The following is a 24,999-nucleotide window of genomic DNA, read 5'->3' as shown; positions in this document are numbered from 1 at the left end:
TAGCGTAGCTGGCTATCTGAGCTATCTCTAGAATGACCTACACTCTGCACATCACGTCTCGTCCAGCGGCTTCTAAAACTTCTAAACTTTAACAAATTGTTTATTTTGATTACTTCACACAAAAAGAAATTTTTTTTACAAAAGCAGATGTTCAGTCTCTACTCCTGAGGAAAACACTTGTTAGAGGCTCAATTATCTTCACCAGCTAGTTGCTAACCCTTACTACCAGAGCTCCGCAGACAGCCCTGTCAGAGGTTCAGATTGATCTTAACTGTATGTGTTCGGACTAAACGTCTTCTCCAAACACGTTTCAGATGCTCACAACGACAGTACAGAGTGACCACCCCAGAACAGACATTTCCTTCACTATGTTTAGGATTATTTTGCAGCTCCTGTCTGTGGTGTAGTTTCACACAAGTCTTAAGGGTGAAGAGGACCCACACTCTAGTGCTGTGGAAACATTCATGTCATCATGTTCACATCTGCCCTCTGTGTCAACCCACAGGACCTCCCTCCCCCCACACCCACAGCCACACTGTGGTGGAGACCTGACACCCCAAAGCCTGTCTCACCTCAGCCACAAAGACCGGCGGGTTCTTATTTGGATCATGGCTCCAGATGGTGATGATGATGTTTACTGACTGAGTCATGCTCTCTGCTTTTGACCATTGGTTGTCTGCTAAGCAGACTCCAGAAGGAAATGCTGTCTTGTTCATCTGTAAGGGAGACCTCCTGTTGACAGCAGTTCTGTCACAACTGATTTTGATAAGAAGTGAAGGCAAATGTTTGAATTAAAGGGAAATAGGTGACTATGACAGGATATTTAAAATACCAGGTGACATGTAAGGAGAACGCTGCAGGCTGCGTTGTGATGGTTGATGGCCGGTGACCATCTCATTTGATAGAATTCACATTAACAGATAAAAAAAAGTTATGTGGACATTTAATATGTTTTAATCCCACAGAGGCTGAGTTGGGGGGTCCGGCATAAGATGTTGGTAGGTAGGTAGGTAGGAAGGTTGGTTGGTTGGTTGATTGGTTGGTCGGGTGGTGGGTTGGTTGGTTGGTCGGGTGGTGGGTTGGTTGGTTGGTCGGGTGGTGGGTTGGTTGGTTGGTCGGGTGGTGGGTTGGTTGGTTGGTCGGGTGGTGGGTTGGTTGGTTGGTCGGGTGGTAGGTTGGTTGGTTGGTCGGTTAAGTACAAGAGGAGGCAACAGGAGATGGTTCTGGAGCAGAGTTGGCAAACAGGTATTTAATACGGCTGTGTTTGTGACGATGACACAGGACTGTCCAGCCACCTGAAGTAATTGGTGACTGTCTTCACAGCCGTCACAGATCTCTAAACACCAACAGCAAACTACACGTGATTGGTCCAGACTTATGATTGTAACTCAGCAGACAAAAATGATCAGCATTAACTTTGTCATGTATCCACAATAACACAGTCATTAGCCAAGCATTACTACAAATGAATGCATGGAGTGAGCACATCAGCAGGACAAGATCCAAAAGATTATCTTTCATTCACAGAAATGATTTGTCCATTGGGTATATCGGCTGAAAACAGTTGTAATTAGATTTAGTGATAGAAATTGTGACAATATGTTGGCTTCATCTGCTAATGAACTCACAAAGGCTGATTAGAACAATACTTGATTTAAATTGAGTCATACTGGTATAAAATAATTAATCACTCATCCCTTGTCTGTGTGAAGAGTTGGTGTTTTGTTCACCTGGATAATGTTAAGATAATCCTTGTAAACTGTTGCGGTGACAGTTGCTGTGCACATGTCTGTAATTCTCTGTGACCGCATTACCCAGGAATCTACTGACCATGGAGATCATATATTTTTAATAGGTAACCACACAAAGGAAAACATAGATTGTATGTATTCTCTGTCTGTGTGGGTCCCTGTGGGTGCCCCATCCTGCTCCCACAGCCTACAAACACACTACATAGTTGCTTCTACTTTAGCTTTACCAGTTTTCCTCAGCTATAAGTTCTTGGGTTGCGTCTACTCAAAACTAATATTTTCATTATTATATGAATTAATTCTCTTAAAACATTGAAGGTTATTAGAGTTGAAATAACGGTAGGTTTTACAGTGTTGCGTAGAAGAAGCCGGTATTGCCTGAGTCGCCCAGCAGGGGGCCCAGCACTCCTGTTGCTGTCACTGCTGTGGCCCAGCCGTGGCTGCGTGTGAAGTGATGATGACCTCTGCTGTTTGACCCACAACCAGCCTTCTGATGTTTGGAACGCTGGTTCAACCAGCTCACATAGACCCTCACACCGTTGTGCTATCTGACGTGGCCCCCATCAATGACTTCATGTCACCACAAATCTGTTGCTTCCCTTTGTTGTCCCAGTCAGAAAATGGCCGTCCTTCATCAGCTCAGTCCACTAGCTCTACACACAAAGACGAGCCCATTGGATGACGCTACTGGAATTTCAAGGAGACAGACCTGGAGTTTTTAGCGCTTACATCTCTGTATTAATGAACAGCTGTTGGATTGTTAACGACTTCACAGTATGGAATTTCTAAGGTGATGAGGTGTCAGTCTGAGTCTAAAGTGTCTCACTGACATGACTGAATGTCTGCAAACAATGACGAGTTTTCAATCAAAGTCCTTGAAGTGATTTAAAGAGCACTTCACCAAAACACACACACACACACACACACACACACACACACACACACACACACACACGGTCCGGCCATCCGGGTAGACGCCGGCGTCGTGAGTTGGGTCCTGGTGAATAAAGCATCGGGGTTCCCCACACGACAACGTGAGGTCCGTCACAATCAGAGAATATAAACCGCTGTGTTTGAGGAAGACAAAACGGTTCTGTAAGTGGGAGACATGGACAAATGTGAAGACCAGAGCTAACTCAGCTAGCGGCTCCAACTTCAGGGGAGACGCCAGCAGGTGACAGCGTGAGTTTTTCAAGTGAGCTTATTCAAATATATAGGTGGGGAGATATTCCTATACATTTATACAGAGTGTAAGTCTTTGCTTTCTGCAGTAGCAAAGCATCAAAACCCTGCAGAAAAGAGGGAAAAGATCACTTCCTGTTGGTATGAAAATAGATTGATGAAAGCAGGCAAAGCCATTTGTCTTTTGATGAGCCCCCAGTGGATGGAGTCCCAACCAAAACTCTGTTTGTCCAAGAGAAAGGTTTTGGCATTTTATTGTGTAGGATCGTCTGAAATGTTTGCAGCATTTCAGACGATCAGAAGGTTTATGTATAAAAAAAATCATTCCTAAATAAGTACTACAGTAATTCTTCTTGTTACCTTCCATGAACCAACGAGTTGTTATTTGACATATTCTTGCCTTACAGTGTTAAAAACTTTAACAAAGTAAAAGAGTGGACATTAAAAAAAGTTTGTTTGCTTGTTCGATTCCAGTCCACGGTGTTGTTCCACCTTCATGACATCAGCTTTCATGAGACGTCAAGGTTTCCATTCTTAAACTGTGACGGAATGACAGTAATGTGTTTCAGAAGGTGTGTCATTGCATTTCCTCCATATGTGACAAAGATAACTCTCTTTAGACAAATATACACTCCAGGACTGCAGTCAGCACTGATCTCCAAAGCAACACCCAGACAGGAGACAGAACCACACGTATTTTAGGTTCTGTGTTTTTCCATTCTTACAGGAAGACACACATGAAGACTGATGTCATGTGACAGATTGTTGCTCCTTTCAAGAAATAGCCTTTAGCTTTTGGAACCAGTTGGGACAAAAAAACTTCCTGCCTCCTTTCTGACACAACTCCACTTTGACCTCCAGCCTTCGAGGACTTTCTCACTGTAAGTTCCAGTGGGTAGTTGGCTGTTCCCAACGAGGTCAACATTAGTGTTCACAATCATATATATCTTCTTCTTCCACTTTGCTCTTGTCCTGTTTGGTGTCTCCAGGGCGTGTTGTCCTTCTTCATGTCAGCCTATCTCCTGCATCCTCCTCTCTAACACCAACTGTCCTAATGTCTTCCTCACTACAACCATCCACCTTCTGTCTGGTCTTCCTCTTTCCTGGTAGCTCCATCCTCATCATCCTTTCACCAACATCCTCACCATCTCTCCTCTGGACGGGTCCAAACCATCAGAGTGTCTCTCTGACTTTGTCTCCACAACATCTCATCTCAGTGGATATATGCGATTTCCTCCGGGATTAATAAAGTATCTATCTATCTATCTATCTATCTATCTATCTATCTATCTATCTATCTATCTATCTATCTATCTATCTATCTATCTATCTATCTATCCATCCATCCATCCATCCATCCATCCATCCATCCATCCATCCATCCATCCATCCATCCATCCATCCATCCATCCATCCATCCATCCATCCATCTCGGCTGTTCCTCTGAGGAACTCATTTTTGATCCAACCTGGTCACTCCTAGAGAACCTCAGCATCTTCATGTCCTCCACCTCCAGCTCCACTTCCTGTCTTCTGTTCAGCACCACTGTCTCTAATCCATCACGGCTGTCCTCACCACTGTCTCTAATCCATCATGTCTGTCCTCACCACTGTCTTAATCCATCATGAATGTCCTCACCACTGTCTCTAATCCATCATGTCTGTCCTCACCACTGTCTCTAATCCATCACCACTGTCTCTAATCCATCATGTCTGTCCTCACCACTGTCTCTAATCCATCATGTCTGTCCTCACCACTGTCTCTAATCCATCACAGCTGTCCTCACCACTGTCTCTAATCCATCACCACTGTCTCTAATCCATCATGTCTGTCCTCACCACTGTCTCTAATCCATCATGAATGTCCTCACCACTGTCTCTAATCCATCACCACTGTCTCTAATCCATCATGTCTGTCCTCACCACTGTCTCTAATCCATCACAGCTGTCCTCACCACTGTCTCTAATCCATCACCACTGTCTCTAATCCATCATGCTTGTCCTCACCACTGTCTCTAATCCATCACGTCTGTCCTCACCACTGTCTCTAATCCATCACCACTGTCTCTAATCCATCACCACTGTCTCTAATCCATCATGTCTGTCCTCACCACTGTCTCTAATCCATCATGACTGTCCTCACCACTGTCTCTAATCCATCACCACTGTCTCTAATCCATCACGTCTGTCCTCACCACTGTCTCTAATCCATCACCACTGTCTCTAATCCATCACCACTGTCTCTAATCCATCACGTCTGTCCTCACCACTGTCTCTAATCCATCACCACTGTCTCTAATCCATCACCACTGTCTCTAATCCATCATGTCTGTCCTCACCACTGTCTCTAATCCATCATGACTGTCCTCACCACTGTCTCTAATCCATCACCACTGTCTCTAATCCATCACGTCTGTCCTCACCACTGTCTAATCCATCACCACTGTCTCTAATCCATCACCACTGTCTCTAATCCATCATGTCTGTCCTCACCACTGTCTCTAATCCATCATGACTGTCCTCACCACTGTCTCTAATCCATCATGTCTGTCGTCACCACTGTCTCATAAACTTTGTCCTTCATTCCAGCTGATGCACTGATCCTGTACCTCTACATGTAGTGAATTCTTAAAGGAACTGATTGGAATAAACAGCTCACGTAAATGCTGCAACTGATTCCAGTCACTTGCAGTAGAAAACTGGAAAGAGGGACGGTCAAAGGAAGTATGGGCATTGGGGATGACCAGGTTTAATTAAACTACTCGTATGTGAAGTACACATAGAACGGTTAAACTGAAGAAGTGAGCAAAGATCTAGTTGTGTTTTGCCAATGAGAGTTTTGCAAATGAGCAGACACCAGTGGATCTGCCCACGGGAGTGAAGGGCCATTAGACTAGATAGATAGATAGATAGATAGATACTTTATTAATCCCGGAGGAAATTGCATATATCCACTGCTCAGGCATTAAATAACAAATAATACTGGATAAACACCAGGAGAAAAGGAAACATTGACATCACAGGACATACCACAAGACATACATTACACTAACAGACAGACACATGCAGCACTAACAGGACTTGTATACTAAACTATAACTAAAATATAAACAGTATAAAATTTAAAAATATTACAGTATTAAAATATAAACAGTATAAAATAAAATCTAAACAGTATAAAATTGAATTAAAATATAAAACAGTATAAAAAATAAATAAATTATATATATATATATACAACAGTATAAAATTAAATTTAAATTAAATTAAATTAAATCCATATTCAACCCCGTGCTGACCTCGCCACCTCCCCCCCGCTCCTCCTGAGAGAGTCATTGTACCCCCTGATGGCACGGGGCACGAAGGAGGACCTCAGCCTCTCTGTGGAGGCGCTGTGTGACAGCAGTCTGCCGCTGAAGGTGCTTCTCTGCTGGGAGAAGGTGGTGTGTAGGGGGTGCCTGGTGTTGTTCATGATGGCCTTAATTTTAGACATGGTCCTGCTCTCCAGAAGCGTCTCCACAGAGTCCAGGCTCAGCCCGACCACTGAGCCTGCTCTGCGGATGAGTCTGTTCAGACGGTCCATATCTCTTTTCTAGTGAGTGCAGGTTAGAGTAGTGTGTGTGAAATGGAGCTCTGGTGACAAAACGGATGGAAAAGTGGTAGATAACATCAAGTTTGTGAAGAAGCATTTTAGAGATCTGTAAATAGTGTCTGCATAATCTACATTTGGAATAACTGTCATTTTTACCAGGAGGTGTTTGGCAGAATGAGATTTATTGCAATACAGAAAAACTTTGTGGTTTAACTTAAGTACAGTTTTGTGTGTTTCAGATGTGAGTGAGCTGTCTAAACAGACGCCTGGGTATTAATATGAATAAACAGAGCCAATGAGAGAAGTGACTGATGAAGGGCAGTGGTTTGGGGGTAGGGTTGTATTGAAGAGAATGCATGTTATATTATTGTATTAGTAGTAAATCCAGATTGGAGAGGGTGTGCTCAATGCTATCAAAACTGATTTCGAGTGAGGACAATGCAGTGATTAGACAGGGATTAGACATGTAGACAATTGTGTTGTCTACATTCAGGTGGATACCAGCATTTCCTGCAGTATGAATAATATTGACATAAATACTGAATAATGTTGGGCCCAAGATTGATCCTTGTGCTACTCCTTTAGATAGGGGTAGAGGGGAGGACAGATGACCCCCTTCCCTCACAGATTGAGAGCGACCAAAGCAGTAGTTTCTGAAACAAGACAGGCAGACCTATAGTCTAGACTCCACAGAGTTAAAAGCCTTTGCTAAATCAACAAAAACAGCAACACAACATTCTTTCTTGTCTATGGCAGAGATGATGTCATTAAGGACTTTCAGTGTAGCAGAGATACAACTGTGTCCTGCTCTAAAGCCAGATTATACTGGAGTTACAGGAGTTGTTTGTTAATCTCTCTCCAACATGTTAGACAGAGAGGGCAAAACTGAGATGGACCTGTAGCATTTCAGTTAGAAAGTTGGCACTTGAAATGACTTCAGTTTTGAGCCATGTCTGCTTTCTATCTACAGAATGGAAAAAACCAACTGAGTGAACGTGCTCAGTGAACTGGTGATTCCATCAGTTTTTCCAGGGGTTCTAATAGATTTCCTGGTTAATCAGAATTGGTATGTAAACAATCCTTCCTGTCATGCTCTTCACATTTTGACGTTTTGAGACCAAGACGACACATAACAATTGATCAACAGTCCCTCACCATTGTAAGGCTCCAAGTAGGATCTTCTTTGACAGGAATGGCTACTGAGCCTAGAGCATCAGAGTGTCATCAGCAGGTTGCAACAGTTACAATAGTGGCCACATCCTACAGCAATGCCTGCTTCATTGTGAACCCTTTGCAACAGGATGAATAATGTCACTCAACATCGTGCAGAGACTCATGACTAACTATCTTAACTATAACCATAAAGACACTGACTCTATCTGGCCTATCTGCCACTCTGTCTGTCTGTCTGTCTGTCTGTCTGTCTGTCTGTCTGTCTGTCTGTCTGTGTCTCTCTCTCTCTCTCGCTTTGAAATGTCTGCTGCCATGATTAAGCACTTAATAAATAAAAGTTAATTGATTGAAAACTACCACTAAACATCGGTGCTCCAAGGGCCTTCCTTCAGGAGTTGGATGCCATGCGTCAGGACAATAAGTTGACTAGTAAACAGCGTAAGACATTGTCAGGCTTTAACTGATGCTGAAGGGTACATGACAAGTTATCAAAACAGACTTTTTGTTGTGGTATACCCACCACTTTTGTGGGTCTTTGTTTCAGTAAATTGTTTGAGAAATAAAATCACCATTGCATTCTTCTACTTAACTCACTGGCTGCCAGTGACATCTACAGACATTTATGTTTTTCAATGGGGAGGGCTGAGACTCAGTCTGGCGGAGCTTGTCAGTGAAAATCAGGAATTTAGCTGACAATGGGAGGTGTCTGCTCACCTTCTGAGCACTGCCCAGGAGCCCTTGAGCAAGTCCCTGTTCCTGTTCTAAGCTGCTCATTGAGGCGCACCACGAAGGAGCTGCCGGCCACTCTAACTCCCCTTTGTGTGTGTGTGTGTGTGTGTGTGTGTGTGTGTGTGTGTGTGTGTGTGTGTGTGTGTGTGTGTGTGTGTGTGTGTGTGTGTGCTTGTCCATCCAAATGACAGGCATATAGACAAACATTATTGCAGAGTCACAACTGATGTGCTCGTAGTGAATGCATTGATGGCCACAGCGATGACACGTGGTGCAAGCAGAACATACATTCATGCTATAGAAGACATGCGTGTAATCTGACTGATGTCATATGGACATGGATCAACTATGTATTGGATATACTGCTGATGTCATCACCTAATCTGAAAAAATAAATTGAGGCACTTGAGCCTGGTGAAGTTATCGTAGTGTGAGATAGAGACGACCAGATGGACCTTCTCCCATACATTTCCTGAAACTAATATACAACAACAAACATGTGTGACAGTTTCAGATATAGATTAAGACACTGATCTTTTTCAAACCAGAGGACACGAGCACTCATTTTACGAACAGAAGGAATAAATGAAGTTTGCATCTGCACTGACATTCCTCATCTTTAGAAGCTACATGTGGTGCCAGTGCAGGCAGATGAGTTCCTTTACGTTCATTGCTACAAATGAATGAATGAAATAAACGTAGTAGTACCACACATGCTGCCTCCTCATGTGTCACGTCCCCTGCGTTGGTCGTGGGACAGTTAATAGCTGTGTCTAGAAGACTGAGGACTTCAGTCGGAGCTCTTCCACCTCGGATTGATCTCCTGTCCAGGTCAGCTCATCAACATCTCTGTAAAAACTCGTCTTCCAGTCTGGACACCATTCACACCCGTCCTCTGTGAAGTATTTTAGGTATCTGTGTGGACTTTCATGCATCTTATGTCACTATTTTTCATGATCATTGTTTATTGATCTAAGTTGCTTTTATGTCTTTACTATTCATTTATTTGCATGTTTAATCTGTCCTGGTTTTATGTTTCTGTGTTCTCCACTCTTTTTTAAAAAACTTTTTAAAACTTTTTTTAGACAATAATTGACATGACTTCCTGACAAGCTCAAGGTTGGTTGTTTATGGTGAATGACCAAACATGAACTTGGAAGACGTAACTTATGTGATGAAATGATGGCGGATCACAGGTGATTCTGTGTTAGTCCTGTGACATAGGCAAGCAGCAGATTTGCTTAATCTTATTTCATCAACTGAAGACTACCAGAACTATCCTGTTCCTAACGTTTAAACCAGCATTGAGCAGATTCAGGATCATGGATTGAGGCATCAAAACAGAATGTTTAGTTCTGAGCATCCCTCCACTGAAGCAGTTTGTTCACTGCAGATTTCACATAGAGCTTGGAAGTAGATGCTCCTTACACCTTCTGCTAGATGTGTTTCTCTGTCTCTAACACAGAAAGCAGAGCTCTCAGAATGACTGATTACAGAGACCTGTTAAGCTGTGGTTGTAAATAATAGTGATGCATGCTGGGTCATCCCAGTGATGACATACAGACATGCATCTTGACAAGCAGCTGTGGTTGTTTTCACCTTGTACTGGAGCTGTTTTCTACTTTCTACACCGTCTTGTACCAGGGTGGCCTTCAGAGGACAGAACTGTAAATTAAACGGGGGTTGGCCAACTTTGACCCCTCGGCTCAAACAAACACAGTCTGTGCTCCAGGACAACCTGCTAAGTCTAAAAATGACAAGTCTGTGAAAAAACAAAGAATGAAAAGAGAATTCCCACATCTTAGGCATTAATGAAGTTTGGTAAATACAACCAAAAACGTTCCCATCCATCCAAACATCCATACGTTCAGCATCAATGGAGGACATTCTTCCAAACAGTATGTTTGATAGGACAACAAACAAAAGGTGGTCTGTTCTCTTATAGTAGAAGCTTTCCATCTCCAGGGTAAATGGTGGTGATCCTGAAATAATGTACACAACAGAGTCTTTGTCTTTAAATTACACATTGCAAGCTCTAAAGCTACTCTTGATCACCATTGGTAAACAGATCTTTTTGTTTACAGTTGCATCTACTGCAGCATCTGAACCATAGTCCCTTTGATTATTGGCCAACTCCTCCTGACCCGTCCGAACTACAGACATTAGACCTTTGAACACTTGTTGTGTTTTTGATTGACAGTTTCATGTGCTCTACAGGTGAGGAAACCCCTCTGGTGACAACAGTGGACTAAAGTGCCCTCATTCCTCACAATGTTCCTGTGGGCAAGAGGTAAAGCAACAGATGGCAGAAGTGACCGCAGGTGAGGAAACCTTCCTGACTTATTTCAAGTGTTAGCGCTACAAAACTGTTCAGGAATAAATGTTTAAAAATGTATCATCTCTGTCAGATCCATCTACCAGAAGATTCGTGAATATGAGGTCCTGGACAGGAGGAAGACGGTGACAGCTCTGAGGGCAGGAGAGGACAGAGCCATACTGCTGGGGCTCAGCATGGTCTTCCTCTCTGTCATGATGTATTTTGTCCTGGGAATCACCATAGTGCGCTCTTACTCTGACAGGTAATAGTCAAACACTGTTTCAGACACTGATAGTTGCACTTATTGATTTAAAACCCATATACATCTGCGTATGAACACAGTTTCTATCTATTGAAATGATGCCCGTGTGCTCGCAACAGGATATAACTGCTCTTTCCTTACAGTGCATGGACAGAGGAGGCTAACTGCACTATCATAAACTCCAGCATTGTGTGGCACGTGAACTGTTCTTACAGCTGTGGGACAGAGTGTTGGAAGAGTTCCCGTTACCCCTGTCTGCAGGTCTACGTCAGCCTCAACTCTTCAGGAAAGGTCACACGTCTTGTGCACAATGAGGAGACACAGGACAACAATCCTGAGGTACGCCTGTCCTCCCAAACTGGTGTTTATGGGCAATACTGGGTTAACTGCACCTGCACCCAGTTATATCCAATTACACTGTACAATTAAGTACAGTTTTAACATGATTCTGTCACAATTGGCCTGATTTCAGACCAGTGTGAGTAAGACCATAGATCAAAGCTAGTGCTTTGATGTACAGTATATACTGTGTGTTTTGATTTACCCTGACTTATGAAAGTAGGTCAGGGTAAAATTTTGAATTCCTAGAATGCCACATCCCGCGACTTACCCTGACCTACCCTGAAAGTAGGTTAAGGTAAAATTTTGAATTCGGGGGTGTCGCGGGATGTTGCAGTCTCTGACTGCCTTGGTTCTAGTTTCTTGTTTATACCTGTGCTTTCCTGACTGTAACATGTCACAGGTTTGCTGTAGGCACCGTCTGCATCGCCTTCACTCTTGCTCCACCTACAACACGCCGAATGTTCAACCTGTATAATTTTCATCTTTATTAATATATAGGGTGACTTCAAATAATGCTATATAATGTTACTTCTACTGTCATGCAACTATGAACTAAGCAGGTTAGAGAAACATGTCCAGATGCAAAATACAGTCCACAAAACAGTCCACACATTAGTTTTAGATGGTTGCACTTTATGAAGTGGTAAAAATGAGGGAAATCCATGTTTATTAAGTATTTAGTATTGAAATATTTCATAGCGCTTCATGGAGGTATCCTGTCCATGTTTATCGTTCATCTCATCTTAAAGCTGTAGTTTTACTCATGAGTAATCACATTAAGTCTTTTGGTTCTGGTCATCCTTGCCATCAATTTTGCTTTGAAACTACATTGACAACCAGTTTACCTCCACCGAGGAAGAATAAACACGTGTGTTCTGCTTGTCTGGCCCCTAACCCTCCACAAAATGTCATGGAATAATTTTTGTACCATCTTTGAATGATATTTATTTTAATGGTGGAATCTGATTCATGAAATCACTACTATGAAACTAGCCAGTAGTTCTTCACAAATGCAGAGATGAGATGATGCACTGCTGTCCTGGATGCTGACTGGTCCAAACAGAACCGTATCAATGAAAACTGTACGACCACAACTGGCCGCACATGAATAAGATAACAACTCTCTTTTTCTCTTCCTCTTTTCTTTCCTGCAGTGCTTCTACGTCCCTAAATGCCGTAAGGACTACACAACCACGCATGCAATAGTTCAGAACATTTCTGAGCGCCTCAGTTCACAGCACACCATTCAGTGCTTTGTGGACCCGACCAACAGAATGGACACCGCCATCCTGACACAGATATACGGCCAAGTTGCCGTCTTCCACTCTTTGTTTTGGCCAACTTGTTGCTTGATTGGAGGAACCGTCATCATCGCCATGGTGAAGCTCACCCAATACCTGTCAATCATGAGTGAGCAACTAAGAAGCATAAGGAAGTGAAGTGGAGGGTGTTCTTGTAACGGCACACAAAGACAATGCTGACCAAAACAGAAAGTCGAAGAGGAGGAAACACGGACGTGTTGTGTGTGACTTCCAGATGTCTCTGTGACGTCTAAAGCCGCTGTAAAGACAATGTGTACAGCTACTTTTGGAGTCTGGCTTCAAATCCAGATTTAAAGACCGTGTGTGGTAGCTAGGAAGGAGTTATGCCAGCAGGTGAGATCAGCAATAAGTGATAATCAACTAATATAAGGACATGTAAAACTGTGACATGATGTTTTGTAAGTATCAATCATGTATTCTCTGCCAATCACCCTGTTAGTATATAAGTCACACCACGTATATTTTTCTTGCAACTACACCCTAGCAGTGACCTTTGGCTGGTGTGCTGAGTTCAATGAAATAGACCAACTACACATGTTACACTCAAACGTTGAACGGTGTACTCTAGCAGTGCTTATTACAGATAATAATAATTAAAGAAACAAACGGCACACTGGCTGTCCATGTCCCCCGGTCTCTGTTCGTGTTTGTCTTCAGTTCTGTACTTTGTCCTGTTGGTGGAACTTCCACACAGAATCTTTTAGATATATTTTTTTAGAAATTTCACACAATCACACAACAGCTTACAAGGCAGTCAGCGACTTCAACATCCCACAATACTCCTGAATTCAAAATTTTACCCTGACGTACTTGCATAGGTCAAAGATCAAAGCTAGTGCTCTGACCTACTTTCATAGATCAAAGCACTAGCTTTGATCTATGGTCTTACTCACACTGGCCTTCTCCCTCATCTTTGTCCGGTTCCTGAGTGTACAATAGTTTAAATTTGACCTTGACATACTTTTCTCAAGGTCTTGCTCATCGTCTCATCTCCATCCCCTCTCCTGCCTGAGTCATGTGCTTTTAGTTTCGTCTTTCAATCTGAACGGTTGTGAAGGTATTTGGTGGACTAACAGACGGATGAACACATGAACACTGACATTACATCACCGCTTTGAAGCGGGATGGAACCAGACAGATTTGACCCTCTGGGGTTGGTGAATTCTACTTGTGCCTTTCTGTGTAGGTAGCAACTAGTTAGCTTAACGTTGTAAAAAGTAAGAACGTCACTGTATTTTGCAGGTGATTGAATGATGTCTTTGCATCCAGTCATTGTTTTAGTTTCATTTTGTCACACAGAAGCTGAACAGAATAGATTGGTTGGTGGGACCTCTCCGTCAAACGAAACAACAGTTCATCAGTTACAGCATGCAAACCTCAGGTGGATTCAAACCCACGATACTCCTGTGAAGCAAAGGAGCCACGCACTACTCCGCTCCACTCTTTATACTACCAAATAACTACCGTGCGCTCTCTGTTGATAGCCATTTCTGAACCTTTATTACTTTTAATCGTACTTCTTTTTTAAAATGTTCAAGTTTGAAGTCCATTTATATGATCTGTTTGTTATTGAGTTTGACAACCCTATGATGCTTTCTGCTTTGAATATGTTCACATTGTTTCAGGCTCAGTGTAGCTGTATTTTCTATCCAAAGACCAGCAATTCATCCAATGAAACTGTTTGATATTATTTGGAGATCAATCAATCAAATAAACTTTTATTGGTGTACCACTTAATCATATCGTTAAACATTTCAAAGCGCTTTAACAGAAAGAAAAACCCAACTGAATACTCCAGAGCAAGAATAAGAGACAGCGGTGGGGTGAAAGTCCCTCATTGAGGAAGAAGCTCCGGGCAGGACCCAGACTGTGGAGTGCGGTCATCCATCTTGCAGTCCAAATTGTGATGTAATTGCTGAAGTGGTTTCCAAGCCTTTGGATGTCTTGTCTTCTAAACTTGTTCTCCACCTGTAGAGCAGAAGCACATAGACAGCGTCAGTATCTGGTAAGCATGTGAAGTGTTAATGTAGTACAGTAAATCCTCGCTTATTTGCAAGGAATTATTAAGACCTCTTCAAGCAGTTTCTTACTTAAGGACATGTCATTCAGTCATTCTGCTGTTTTCAGACTTACCCTGGAATCCAAATGCCTCTAAAACATTGTGTAGGAATTTCCAACTCTGTCAAATGTGTTTTGGGAATCTAGGCTGAACAGGAGTCTGTTATCGTCTGTGATATGTGGTTATTATATGCAGTGTTCTTCTAATATTTGTCTCTGCTTTATGAAGCCAGTCTCGTCCAAATAGATGATGTCTGTAGCAGTTCTCCAGCCTCTTTCCAAGTATAGATGTAAGTATTCAATTGTCCACATTCAGTGCACTTATAAGTCATTGATTGTCACACAGAAATGAGTCTTTATCCTTTGAAATGAGAGCAATGATTGCATCTCTCCATGAAGGGCATTTACAACATTCTTTTTGATCCAGTTGTAAGTCTTTAGTAGTAGGGGCTCTACTGCTTCCCTCAAACCCTTGTACCACTTTGATTCTTGCAATAGCAAAAAAAACTATTGTATTTTTATATAAATCACACTTTATTAATGGTTTGGCTCGCACGCCTCTTTAACATGGCGTGGAAGTCTGGGACAGTACCGAAAGAGTGGCAGACTGGGGTGGTGGTTCCTCTTTTTAAAAAGGGGGACCAGAGGGTGTGTGCCAACTACAGGGGCATCACACTCCTCAGCCTCCCTGGGAAAGTTTACTCCAAGGTGCTGGAGAGGAGGGTCCGGCCGATTGTCGAGCCTCAGATTGAGGAGGAACAATGTGGGTTCCGTCCTGGTCGTGGAACAACGGACCAGCTTTTTACTCTCACAGGGATCCTAGAGGGGGCTTGGGAGTATGCCCATCCAGTCTACGTGTGTTTTGTGGACTTGGAGAAGACATACAATCAGGTCCCCAGGGATATACTTGGGAAGTACTGCAGGAAGAGGGAGCAGCACTTGGTGGCACAACCAGATGCTAAGGTGTATTGAAGTGGTGCTGGAGGGTCAACACACAGCCGTGTTCCCCATAGTCCCATTGGCAGCCAACACCATTAGTCCGAGAGGGACAGGCCAGCAAGTCCACCGTAAGAAGTGATGCTGGACAGCTGGGCGGAGCACGAGACTGGAAGCTGCTGGCAGACCTGGACGAGAAACTCTGCTTCCCACCTGAGATCGAATCCACCAACCTGCGTCTGTACCTTGTTCTGTGGTCACCCTCACTCAAGCTCATCACATCATAGAGCTCACGGTGCCCTGGGAGGGTGCAGAGGAGGAGTCCTACGAGTGTAAGAAGCTGAGGTATGCTGACTTGCTGCAGATGTCCAATAACAAGGCTGCAAAGCGACGGTACGTCCAGTGGAAGTGGGGTGCAGAGGGTTTGTAGCCACCTCAACATCCAGGCTACTCAGGGAGATGGGAGAGCAGGAGAAGTTGGTCAGGGGCCTCTCCTGGGCTACTTAGAGGGGGTGTCAGTGGCTGTAGATCAAAAGAAAAGATCCGACTTCAAGTGGGCCGATGGGCTCCAGGGAGTGAACCTGTGACGCTGGGACTCACTTCTGAACCCTCTGGAGGTGTTGTGGGTCAGTCAGCGAAACAGCAGTGAAACAGGGTGCCCACCTGCAACCCAAAGGATGCCATCGCTCACTTGAACTCCACAGAGTCTCATCACACTGTATCCGCTGAGGGATATCAGACCTGTACAACAGAGCTGCCAACCTCCCGGAGGATGTTGCGGGCACAAGAGTTGTCTCCACGGCGTCTCCAGACTCTGTGCCGTCTGTCACTCAGTGTCAGCCTGCGTTCATCTGTGAAGAGCTCAGGGCGCCAGTGGCAACTGTGCCAATCTTGGTGTTTTCTGGGAAATGTTTTCTGGGAAATGCAGGGTGTCGGGCTGTTAGCACAACCCCCACCTGTGGACGTCGTGCTTTACTCCTCCTTGTTTTTGACTGGCTTGCTGGAGGTCATTTTGCAGGGCTCTGTCCCAGAGGTGCTGAATCTCACTGTAACTGTCTTGTTCCCAGTTTAATGACGGTTGTGCCCCAAAATGAATACAGACAATTTAAACTGAGGCAAATTTCTTTACTGAGGCAAACAATTGCATTTTACAGGTTGAAAGATAAACAAAGTTGCTTTCTGTCATCAGACAAGAAAAGCGCGCACATCTCCATCAACAAGCGGCATTAAAAAAATAAGTAAAATAAGGTTAACACTCTACGGGTTCTGGTGAAAATACATGTGGAACACCAAAGCACCCATTTTCAACAAGATCACTGTAATCGTCTCATCGATAGCAGCTTCTTCTGTTTTGTGGGCCATGGGGGGTCACTGGAGCCTATCCCAGCTGACTAGGGGTGACAGGTAGTGCTACGCTCCAGACACATCACCAAAGCACCGTGGAGCCTCATGAAAGACGAACAACCACTCACACCTACAGACCATTCCGAAGGGATTGTTTCACCTAAATAGCGTGTTGTGTTTGAACACGGGGACCACAGACAAACTCCACACAGAAAGGATTCCAACCTGGAACCTTCCAGATGTGAGGCAACAGCGCTCCCCACCGCACCACAGTATCGCTCCCATGTAGTACGCGTTCTACAAAACATGAATAAAATTCACCCTCTGTACAACGCTACGATTATGATCTTAAAATTAAAAACGTAAACTCGCAAACTCACCTGCCTCCGTTTTAGGCTTTTTTGCCACAAGAGATATTTGAGTGCAAATTATCCAGTGACAAGGGCTGGTTGATGGTCAATGCAAGGTCAAAAAGAGAAGGGGGCCACAATTCACGGGGTGTGCTATAAATGTACACCTCACATTCTAAACAGATTTAAAACAATAGCAACTAGCGGTAGCAGTACTCGTAAAAACTATCAACTCAAGCCAAGAGAAAAGGTAAACAGCATACACCTTTAAGATAGTAAAATAAGATTATTTCCATGTAGAAAACAGTACTGAGAACAGTTTCTGAAGTCATTAACAAATACCGTACTAAAAAAACAAAACGATTCTTGTCATTCTGTAATTTTCATTTTGGAAAAAAACTACAAAAACTGATTGTTAAACCCCCCAGGCACTGATTCCCATCTCCGACTACATACTGGACATATTTGGTGCAGAGAAATGTGTCCACAGCACACATTGGACATTTTGCTGTGCTTCCTTTTGATCAGATACTTCCTTATTAAAATAGAATCTGTCAACTTTAAATAGAATTTTCAAACATTCATTAAAAAAAGAATACAATTATTTTGTTTGTACTTACCGCTGCACACCGTTAAACCAGTACAATGAAGGGGCATTGAGAGCTGTTGGTAGACAAGACACACTTTTCCAATATAAAACTGACTAAATTCATTCAAATTCCTAAAAATTTAAAATAAGCAAATATTAGAAACTATGTTATGAAAATCCACAGGCCCTAAAGACACCGGAGAGATTAACTATGAAGGAGGAGGAGGATAATCCATTATGGCCCCTTTGTACTGTAAAAGTTTATTTAGGTGTGTCTAATGTTACACATATTCTTCATGTCTTAATTTTTAAAAATGGCCATGATTCATTAGTACAAATAAATCTTACAAAATGGCCTGTTAGTTTCTCCACAGGACTACTGAAAAAAGTGATAGTTTAAAACATGATTCTTCCTCCGAGGTTAGAGAGGGTGCAAGGGGGAAACTTTTTTTGGGGTAGACACAGACGGAAGACTTTTTTTTTGTTTCAAACATTTTTTAAAAACACCATTGCCAATTTCATCTTTTTCCAGAAGTGTATGTTTGTGTGAACACAAAGTACATATCCAATATACATAAAAACTCTGTCAAGGGGTGGGGAACGGTCGGACATGTAGCAGCTACCTTCAGTTGTTTGGCTTTCTGGTCTGTGTTCTGCTGACCACACTTCAGATTTTACTTGGAATGTGACAAATAATTGAGGACAAACAATTTAAATATGCTGAAATAATGTATGCTATAAAATACATTCTTAAAGTCCTACATCATCATCATCATCAATGTTGTGTCTAATTTTAATGCCTTTTTATTTTAGTTTTCTGTAACGTTCACATATTAATTTTATTAAAAACAGCTGTTTCTGCATGAACTATAACAGAACATCTACAACCTTACTTTTGCCTCCTCAACACAGACAATACAAAATAAATCCATTTGATGCAGGGAAATTGTGATTAATATTTTTTGTTCTAATTTCTTGTATTAAAGATAAAACCTTTTGGCAGTTGATTTAGAATATTTCCTGGCAGATTAACTGATACCAAATGTGACAGTAACCATAGTAGACGACACCAGGAGATAATTAAGAAAATAACACTCTAAACTTTACAGGATGGATCCTCAAAAAGTATTAACTTAAATCTTAGTCGGTGTAGAGAAAAAACAAAAATCAGTCATTTAAAGATAGAAATAAATAATATGAAAATTCAATACATGTTGTAAAAATGAAGCCGGTATTTTTTCTTTTGATTTTTCCAGGCTCTGTATTGGAGGCACATACAGCAACATTTTCTTTAAACACAAACACTTAAACATGACATGTTCAATAAAAACAGTTAATTTAACGTCACCTGTGGTGTAAGATGGACTTGTATTTTTATAAGGTGCAATACTATAAGAATGCTACAACAAATGCCATTGATATATTGCTTTCTTCCTGTTTCGTACTGCCAGGGGTCGCTGCCAACGTTGGGTGTGAAGTCCTGTGAAAAAACATCAAAATATGGAAACAGTCTTTTCAAATAAAACGAACTGACCTTAACAAATCTAGATGAATGAGCAGTAACCAACAAAAAAAAGGTCCAACTACAGTCTAAAGTAGGTCCTGAAGACAGATTGTGGAGCTCAGTGGTTAGCTGCTAAGTTAAGGTGCCGTGGACTGCACCTCAGTCTGTCAGTGCTGGTGGGGTTTGGAGAGCTGGCACTGGGTGAGGTTACTCCATGATGGCTCTGTAAATCACAGGCTCTATGTAGTCCCCTCGGTAACGCGAGTTGATCACTCTCTGTCTCTTTGACTCCTGGATGATCTCCTTCTCTTCAAATATTCCATCAAATCTCATATCTGATGCTTTAGACTGTGGAGACAAACACAAGACTCAAACATGAGTGACAGCAGCTACACGTATATAACGTCATTCTACATTCATTGTTCAAAGAAGATCCTCTGGACACGTGTGTAGTTTGGGTTTCACTTGCCAGTCTAGATTTTACTCTCTTGGGGAGTTCCTCATCCAGACTGTAGACATCATCTCTTTTGGCTGTTAGCTGTGATCCGTCCTCAAACTCCACCTGCATTCCAGAAACAGAGTGAAAAACAGTACAAATAGTTCAAAACACACCCTAGACTCATCTGAAAATGAGTAAATGGGCATAAAATTTAACAATTGAGATGTACAGTAGTTGTAAAGGAGAAATATAAGTTGAGTAAGCTCATAGATAACAATAATTAAGAGAAGACTTTGAGAGACTTTAAGGGTGCACAGGCCTGCACACGTCGTGTGACACACACCAGACAAACCAACATGAGGTCTCACCAGGTACATGTGGATGGCATGAGCTGCCACAAACTTTGCTCCGTACACCAGCCCATCTGTCCAACGCACCTGGACCACTTCCCCCTGAGGTGGGGGGCCAAGCTGGGTGCAGTCTCGGTTCTAACAGGAAAAAAAAAAAACCTTAGTGGAAACAAAGCACCACTGACACACATTCACAATCACAAACATCATCTACTCTTATTGCTAAAGTTCAAAGTTCAAAGTCATCTTTATTGTGGGTTCTGCTCCATGCGTACACAGTTTGGTGTGTACACGTACACACACCGAACTCTATGAACATAGAATAACATGAAAACAGTCGGAGAGAAAAAACAAAGTGACAACAACACTAATCTACACAGAGAACGAAAACCACTTCAGCTTCCTGACAGCGTCATGGAAGAGGCTTTGCTCAGCCGGCTGGTCCCGGCCTTCAGACCCTTCAGGAAGAGGTTGTGGTTGGGGTGGGTGGGGGTCACCTCACCCACAATGCTTCGAGCTGAGGCGGCTGCTGGAGAGGCTACTATTTACTTCATCTTGGACGATCATATAGCATCTAAAAACAGATTTTTAACAGTGCAGATTAAAACAGAAGATTAAGATTGAGGCTACGGAGTCTTACCACGATGTCTTCGGGGAAGAGATTGTCACTGAAGGAGCCGTCATCAAAGTTGACCTCATAGAACGTTTCCTTGGACAGTTGCACCACGTCACACTGGTAATAGCGGCCATTCTTGTGCTTGCAAATCACTTTCTGTCCCACAGTCAGCTCATGCATTTCTGCTTTGTTGCGCTGTCGAAGGAAACACATGACATTATTACTGATGGAATTGAAGTAAAAACTTTTTTTTTTATCAAGACATTACATAATATATAAAATTCTAACTTTTCAGCACTATCCCAACAACTATTTTTTGCAGTTATACAATGCAAGTTTGATAAAAGCTAAATACAAATATAATTAAAACAATTCTTTTGGAGGGCTTTTCTTTTGCCTTGACTTTCCACGACTTCAGCATTTTTCACCATGCTGAAATTATGGTGGTAGGAAAATATCTACACCACTGTAGCCTGACCACACCCAACCTTTAAACCATCACTTCGATGGGCACATGGACTGGTATATTTGCTGCATAAATAATATAGAAACTAGAAAATACATACGGGAAATAGGTAGACAGATGATAGAGCCCTATTCATGGTAAATGTGAAAGGGGGGCTGGAACACATGATATACCCATTGTTAACTATGTGCTTACTTTAGCAGCGGAGATCCAAAAGCCTCTGTTGAGGCTTAAATTTCAGTACATAGTTACACAGTTAAATACATTTAGCATACATACATAACATAAATACACAAAGAAAACACCAAAAAAGCCCTCAAAGTATCGCCACAGCGCATCCTGAGGCCAGTAGGTGAACTGGACAGGGTCCATCGCACACTGCACCTGGGGACGCATGAGCTCCAGGACCTGTTGCTCGAGGTGTTCATTAAAATTCACTCAGGTCCAGTTATTAAAACTTCCTTTTAGTAAAAGGTCCGAACCCAAGTCCAGTTTGTGTCTTATAGCCGGCCACTATATCCACATTATCATTTAGTATCAATTTTCAATGCGGGATATTTTTTAACTGAGTGCTCAGCGAGTAGCTCTTTAACCGTAAATAAAAGTAGACGCAGGCAAATACATTTAAAGCCTTTATGTAGGACTGAAGAACACAAACCTCAGACTTCAAGATAACGTGGGAACAGAGCTGAATAACTTTTTTTTCTTGTAAATTAAAGACGTCCCAGCCTTAAGAACTGAAGGCCTACACTTCAAGTCAAACAAGAACCAATGCAGTCGGAGACTGCAACATCCTACGACAGCCCTGAATTCAAAATTTTACCCTGACCTACTTGCATAGGTCAAAGATCACAGCTAGTGCTCTGACCTACTGTCATAGATCAAAACACTAGCTTTGATCTACGGTTTTACTTACACTGGCCACTCCCTCGTGTTTCAATCTTCCTGAGCGTACAAAAGTTAAGATTTGACCCTGGCTTAGTTTGTCAAAGTCATCCTCTCACCTTCATCCCCTTTGCTGCCTGAGTAATGTGCTTTTTGCTTCATCTTTCTATCTGCAAGGGTTGCCAAGATATACAGTATGGTGGACTGACTAACGGACGGACGGACAAACACACAAACGCTGACAATTACATCACCGCTTTGAAGCGGGATGCAAAAACATTAACATTAAAAAACATTAATCTTCAGAAAGCATAAATAAAAAGTGGCTCTTTCAGGGGAAGAATGCAAACAGAGCTTTCTTCATGAGGGAAAGGGGCGTGAGAATGACCTGCCAGTCATTTAAATCGTGGTTGTAATGGGCTCAGTTCCATTCTCATGCAGACAAGTAGCTGTTCATTGGTGAGCCTAAAACAGTACAGTGGTACCTCTACTTACGAATGTCTCTACTTACGAAATTTTCTACCTCACGAAACGCCTCAAAAGGAAAATATTGCCTCTTGTTACAAAAGAAATTTCGACTTACGAAAGGTAAAAATACAGTATGGGCTGATACTCGCAGCTCCCACAGGTTCCTGAACGCAACATTCTCAAAGCTGCTCTGCCATTGGCTATTACCTAGCATCCTGGCATCCCATTGGCTAAGAGGGACCTCCTCTTAGCCAATGAGGAGGTCCCTTATTGGCTAAGGATGCTGTATACGTGTCTATGCAGCGTCCTCGTCATTTGGCCCTCGACCGGTGACATGTTCTCATAGTTTTAGGTAAATATATTAACTTTTAGAGTATTCACTATGGACCCCAAGAAAGTGACGGAGAAAAGAGGAAAAGACGAAGAAAAGAGTTTTTTTGTCCGTACAAACAAATCAAGAGATGATAGAAAAGCCTGAAAAAGGGATGCGTTTGGTTGATCTCACCAAAGAATATGTCCGTAATGCATCTACAATCACCACGTTATTAAAACAAAAGGAAGTTTAAGGAGTTTAAGGCGTCGCGTGGGTGGTTGGAGAAGTTCAGAAGGAGGACTGGAATTCACTCTGTTGTTCATGGGGGGGCAAGAGGGCATGAACCAAAGAGGGCAAAAAACAATGAGGACAGCAGTTAAAAGGTAAATGACCATCATTATTATTCTTTGTTTTTTACGTTATGCACAACTCTCATTTATTGTGTAATAATCTAATCCTAACATGTATTTGTTACATGTTTGATACATTTTTATGCTTTATAAAACATTTATGTCTCAATTTTTGGGGGCTTGGAATGGATTAGGGCATTTGCATGGAAAACGCCGTCTTTACTTATGAAATTTTCTACGTACGAAATTTCTTCCAGAACCGATTAATTTTGTAAGTAGAGGTACCACTGTACTTGGATTCTGGATTAGCAAGAGGAGCTGCTGCCCAAGGCCAAAGCTGTTGAAACTGGACAGAACGTGTCCCCTAATCTAGGGCCTTCATTATGTGTGAGGTGAGAGCAAATAGTCAGTAGTCATTGATCTCTGTGGGGCGTCTCCGCCTGGCCCAGGAACAATGCAGGATGCCCTCCTACATGAGGGGACATGTAGGTGGTGGTCAGCAGGGCCGGAGGACCTCTGGGGACAGGAGCATGGAGTGGCAGGGGACCTAGACTGATTAAAAAAGCTGATAAGTTCATCAGCTCGCTCCACGTTCCCCTCCACTGTACTGCGCCCCTCGCTGTAGCCGGTGATGGCCCTCATGCCACCCCAGACCTCACGCACCAGGTTGCGACCCAGCTGGTTCTCCAGTGTCCTCCTGTAGGTCTCTTATCCTCCCTCGGGCAGTCTCACTGCCTGCTGGGCCTTCCTCTTCTCCTTCCCATTCCCAATCCTGACGCCCGCTTCTTCCTGTTTCAGACAGCCTCCACCTCGTTGGTTACCCAGGGTTTATTGTTGGGGTAACACTTGAATGTCCTGACAGGGACCATTGATATAGGCTTCATGCCTGAAATCCAAGACTAACAACACTTCTGACTCAAAGGTGTAAGACACATTACCTCCGGCAGCTGAGAACAGTCTACATAAACCCCAGATTATTACTTGTTATAGAGCTCCGTTACTATGGAACTGTCTTACTCTTACAGTACGGCAGGCAGACACCATTAGATTATTGAAGGCCAGATTAAAAACTTCCCCGTTTCATAAAACATATAGTCAGGAACAATCCACTAACAGTCACGCTACAATAGGCCCCGAGTGCTGAGGGAGTTCCTTCTCTCACATTAAAGGAGCGCACTTAGGTGCAGTCTGGAACTTCTACTTCCTTTACCTTCCTCTGTACTCCAGTTTTAACTGTTCTACATTGGCCTTCAGCGAAATCCACAGTAGCTTTAAAGGTTCTCCTCCTACCCTACAAAGCACTAAAAGGTCAAACTTGTTCATATTCGGTGGACACTTTGGTGCCTTATTATTTAATTACAATGCTCTACATTCAAAATAAATACCTAATAGCTTCCGAAGAACTCTGGGACAGAGCTTTAAGCTGTCAGTTCCCTCCCCTCCGGAACAGCCTCTCAGTTGAGACTGCTGGGACCTGCAAGACACATTGAGCCCCTATTCTACACTTCATTCTCCCTCCATCATTTCATACTTTTTGTGTCAATAATATTCTCTGGGGAGTTTGTCTGCTTACAGTCTCTGATGTCATACGCGTGATAGTTCTGGTGACCCGTGATCCACTGGACATGTAACCATGTGCTTTGGATACAGACCTGGGTTATC

At 42.7% G+C, this 24,999-nt stretch overlaps 2 protein-coding genes across 5 annotated transcripts in view; one reads left to right on the top strand and one right to left on the bottom strand.

Annotated features, from left to right (window-relative positions):
* The first annotated feature begins 10,697 nt into the window (after positions 1–10,697).
* Positions 10,698–12,787, top strand: s100p (S100 calcium binding protein P). Its single transcript, XM_068319196.1, has 4 exons — positions 10,698–10,747; positions 10,835–11,005; positions 11,149–11,344; positions 12,502–12,787. The coding sequence occupies exons 1-4, from the start codon at positions 10,698–10,700 to the stop codon at positions 12,784–12,786; spliced, it is 702 nt and encodes a 233-aa protein (XP_068175297.1). The 3' UTR covers position 12,787.
* A 3,980-nt stretch (positions 12,788–16,767) lies between these two features.
* Positions 16,768–24,999, bottom strand: part of LOC137598470 (lysine-specific demethylase 4A-like) — a 44,821-nt gene continuing 36,589 nt past the window's right edge. For 3 of the 4 annotated variants that reach the window (XM_068318656.1, XM_068318658.1, XM_068318659.1), the window contains exons 19-22: positions 20,880–21,050; positions 20,258–20,377; positions 19,920–20,012; positions 16,768–19,798 (exon numbers count right to left, since the gene is read on the bottom strand). In XM_068318656.1, coding sequence (XP_068174757.1) covers positions 19,658–19,798; positions 19,920–20,012; positions 20,258–20,377; positions 20,880–21,050 — 525 coding nt within the window. In that variant the 3' untranslated portion in view covers positions 16,768–19,657. The remainder of the gene's footprint in view (positions 19,799–19,919; positions 20,013–20,257; positions 20,378–20,879; positions 21,051–24,999) is intronic. The other variant, XM_068318657.1, reaches the window with a different exon arrangement.

Source organism: Antennarius striatus, chromosome 7 (genome assembly GCF_040054535.1).
Source record: "Antennarius striatus isolate MH-2024 chromosome 7, ASM4005453v1, whole genome shotgun sequence".
Lineage (NCBI taxonomy): Eukaryota > Metazoa > Chordata > Actinopteri > Lophiiformes > Antennariidae > Antennarius > Antennarius striatus.
The sequence above is the reverse complement of the archived record's forward strand: the minus strand, read 5'-3'. Positions and strand labels throughout refer to the sequence as shown.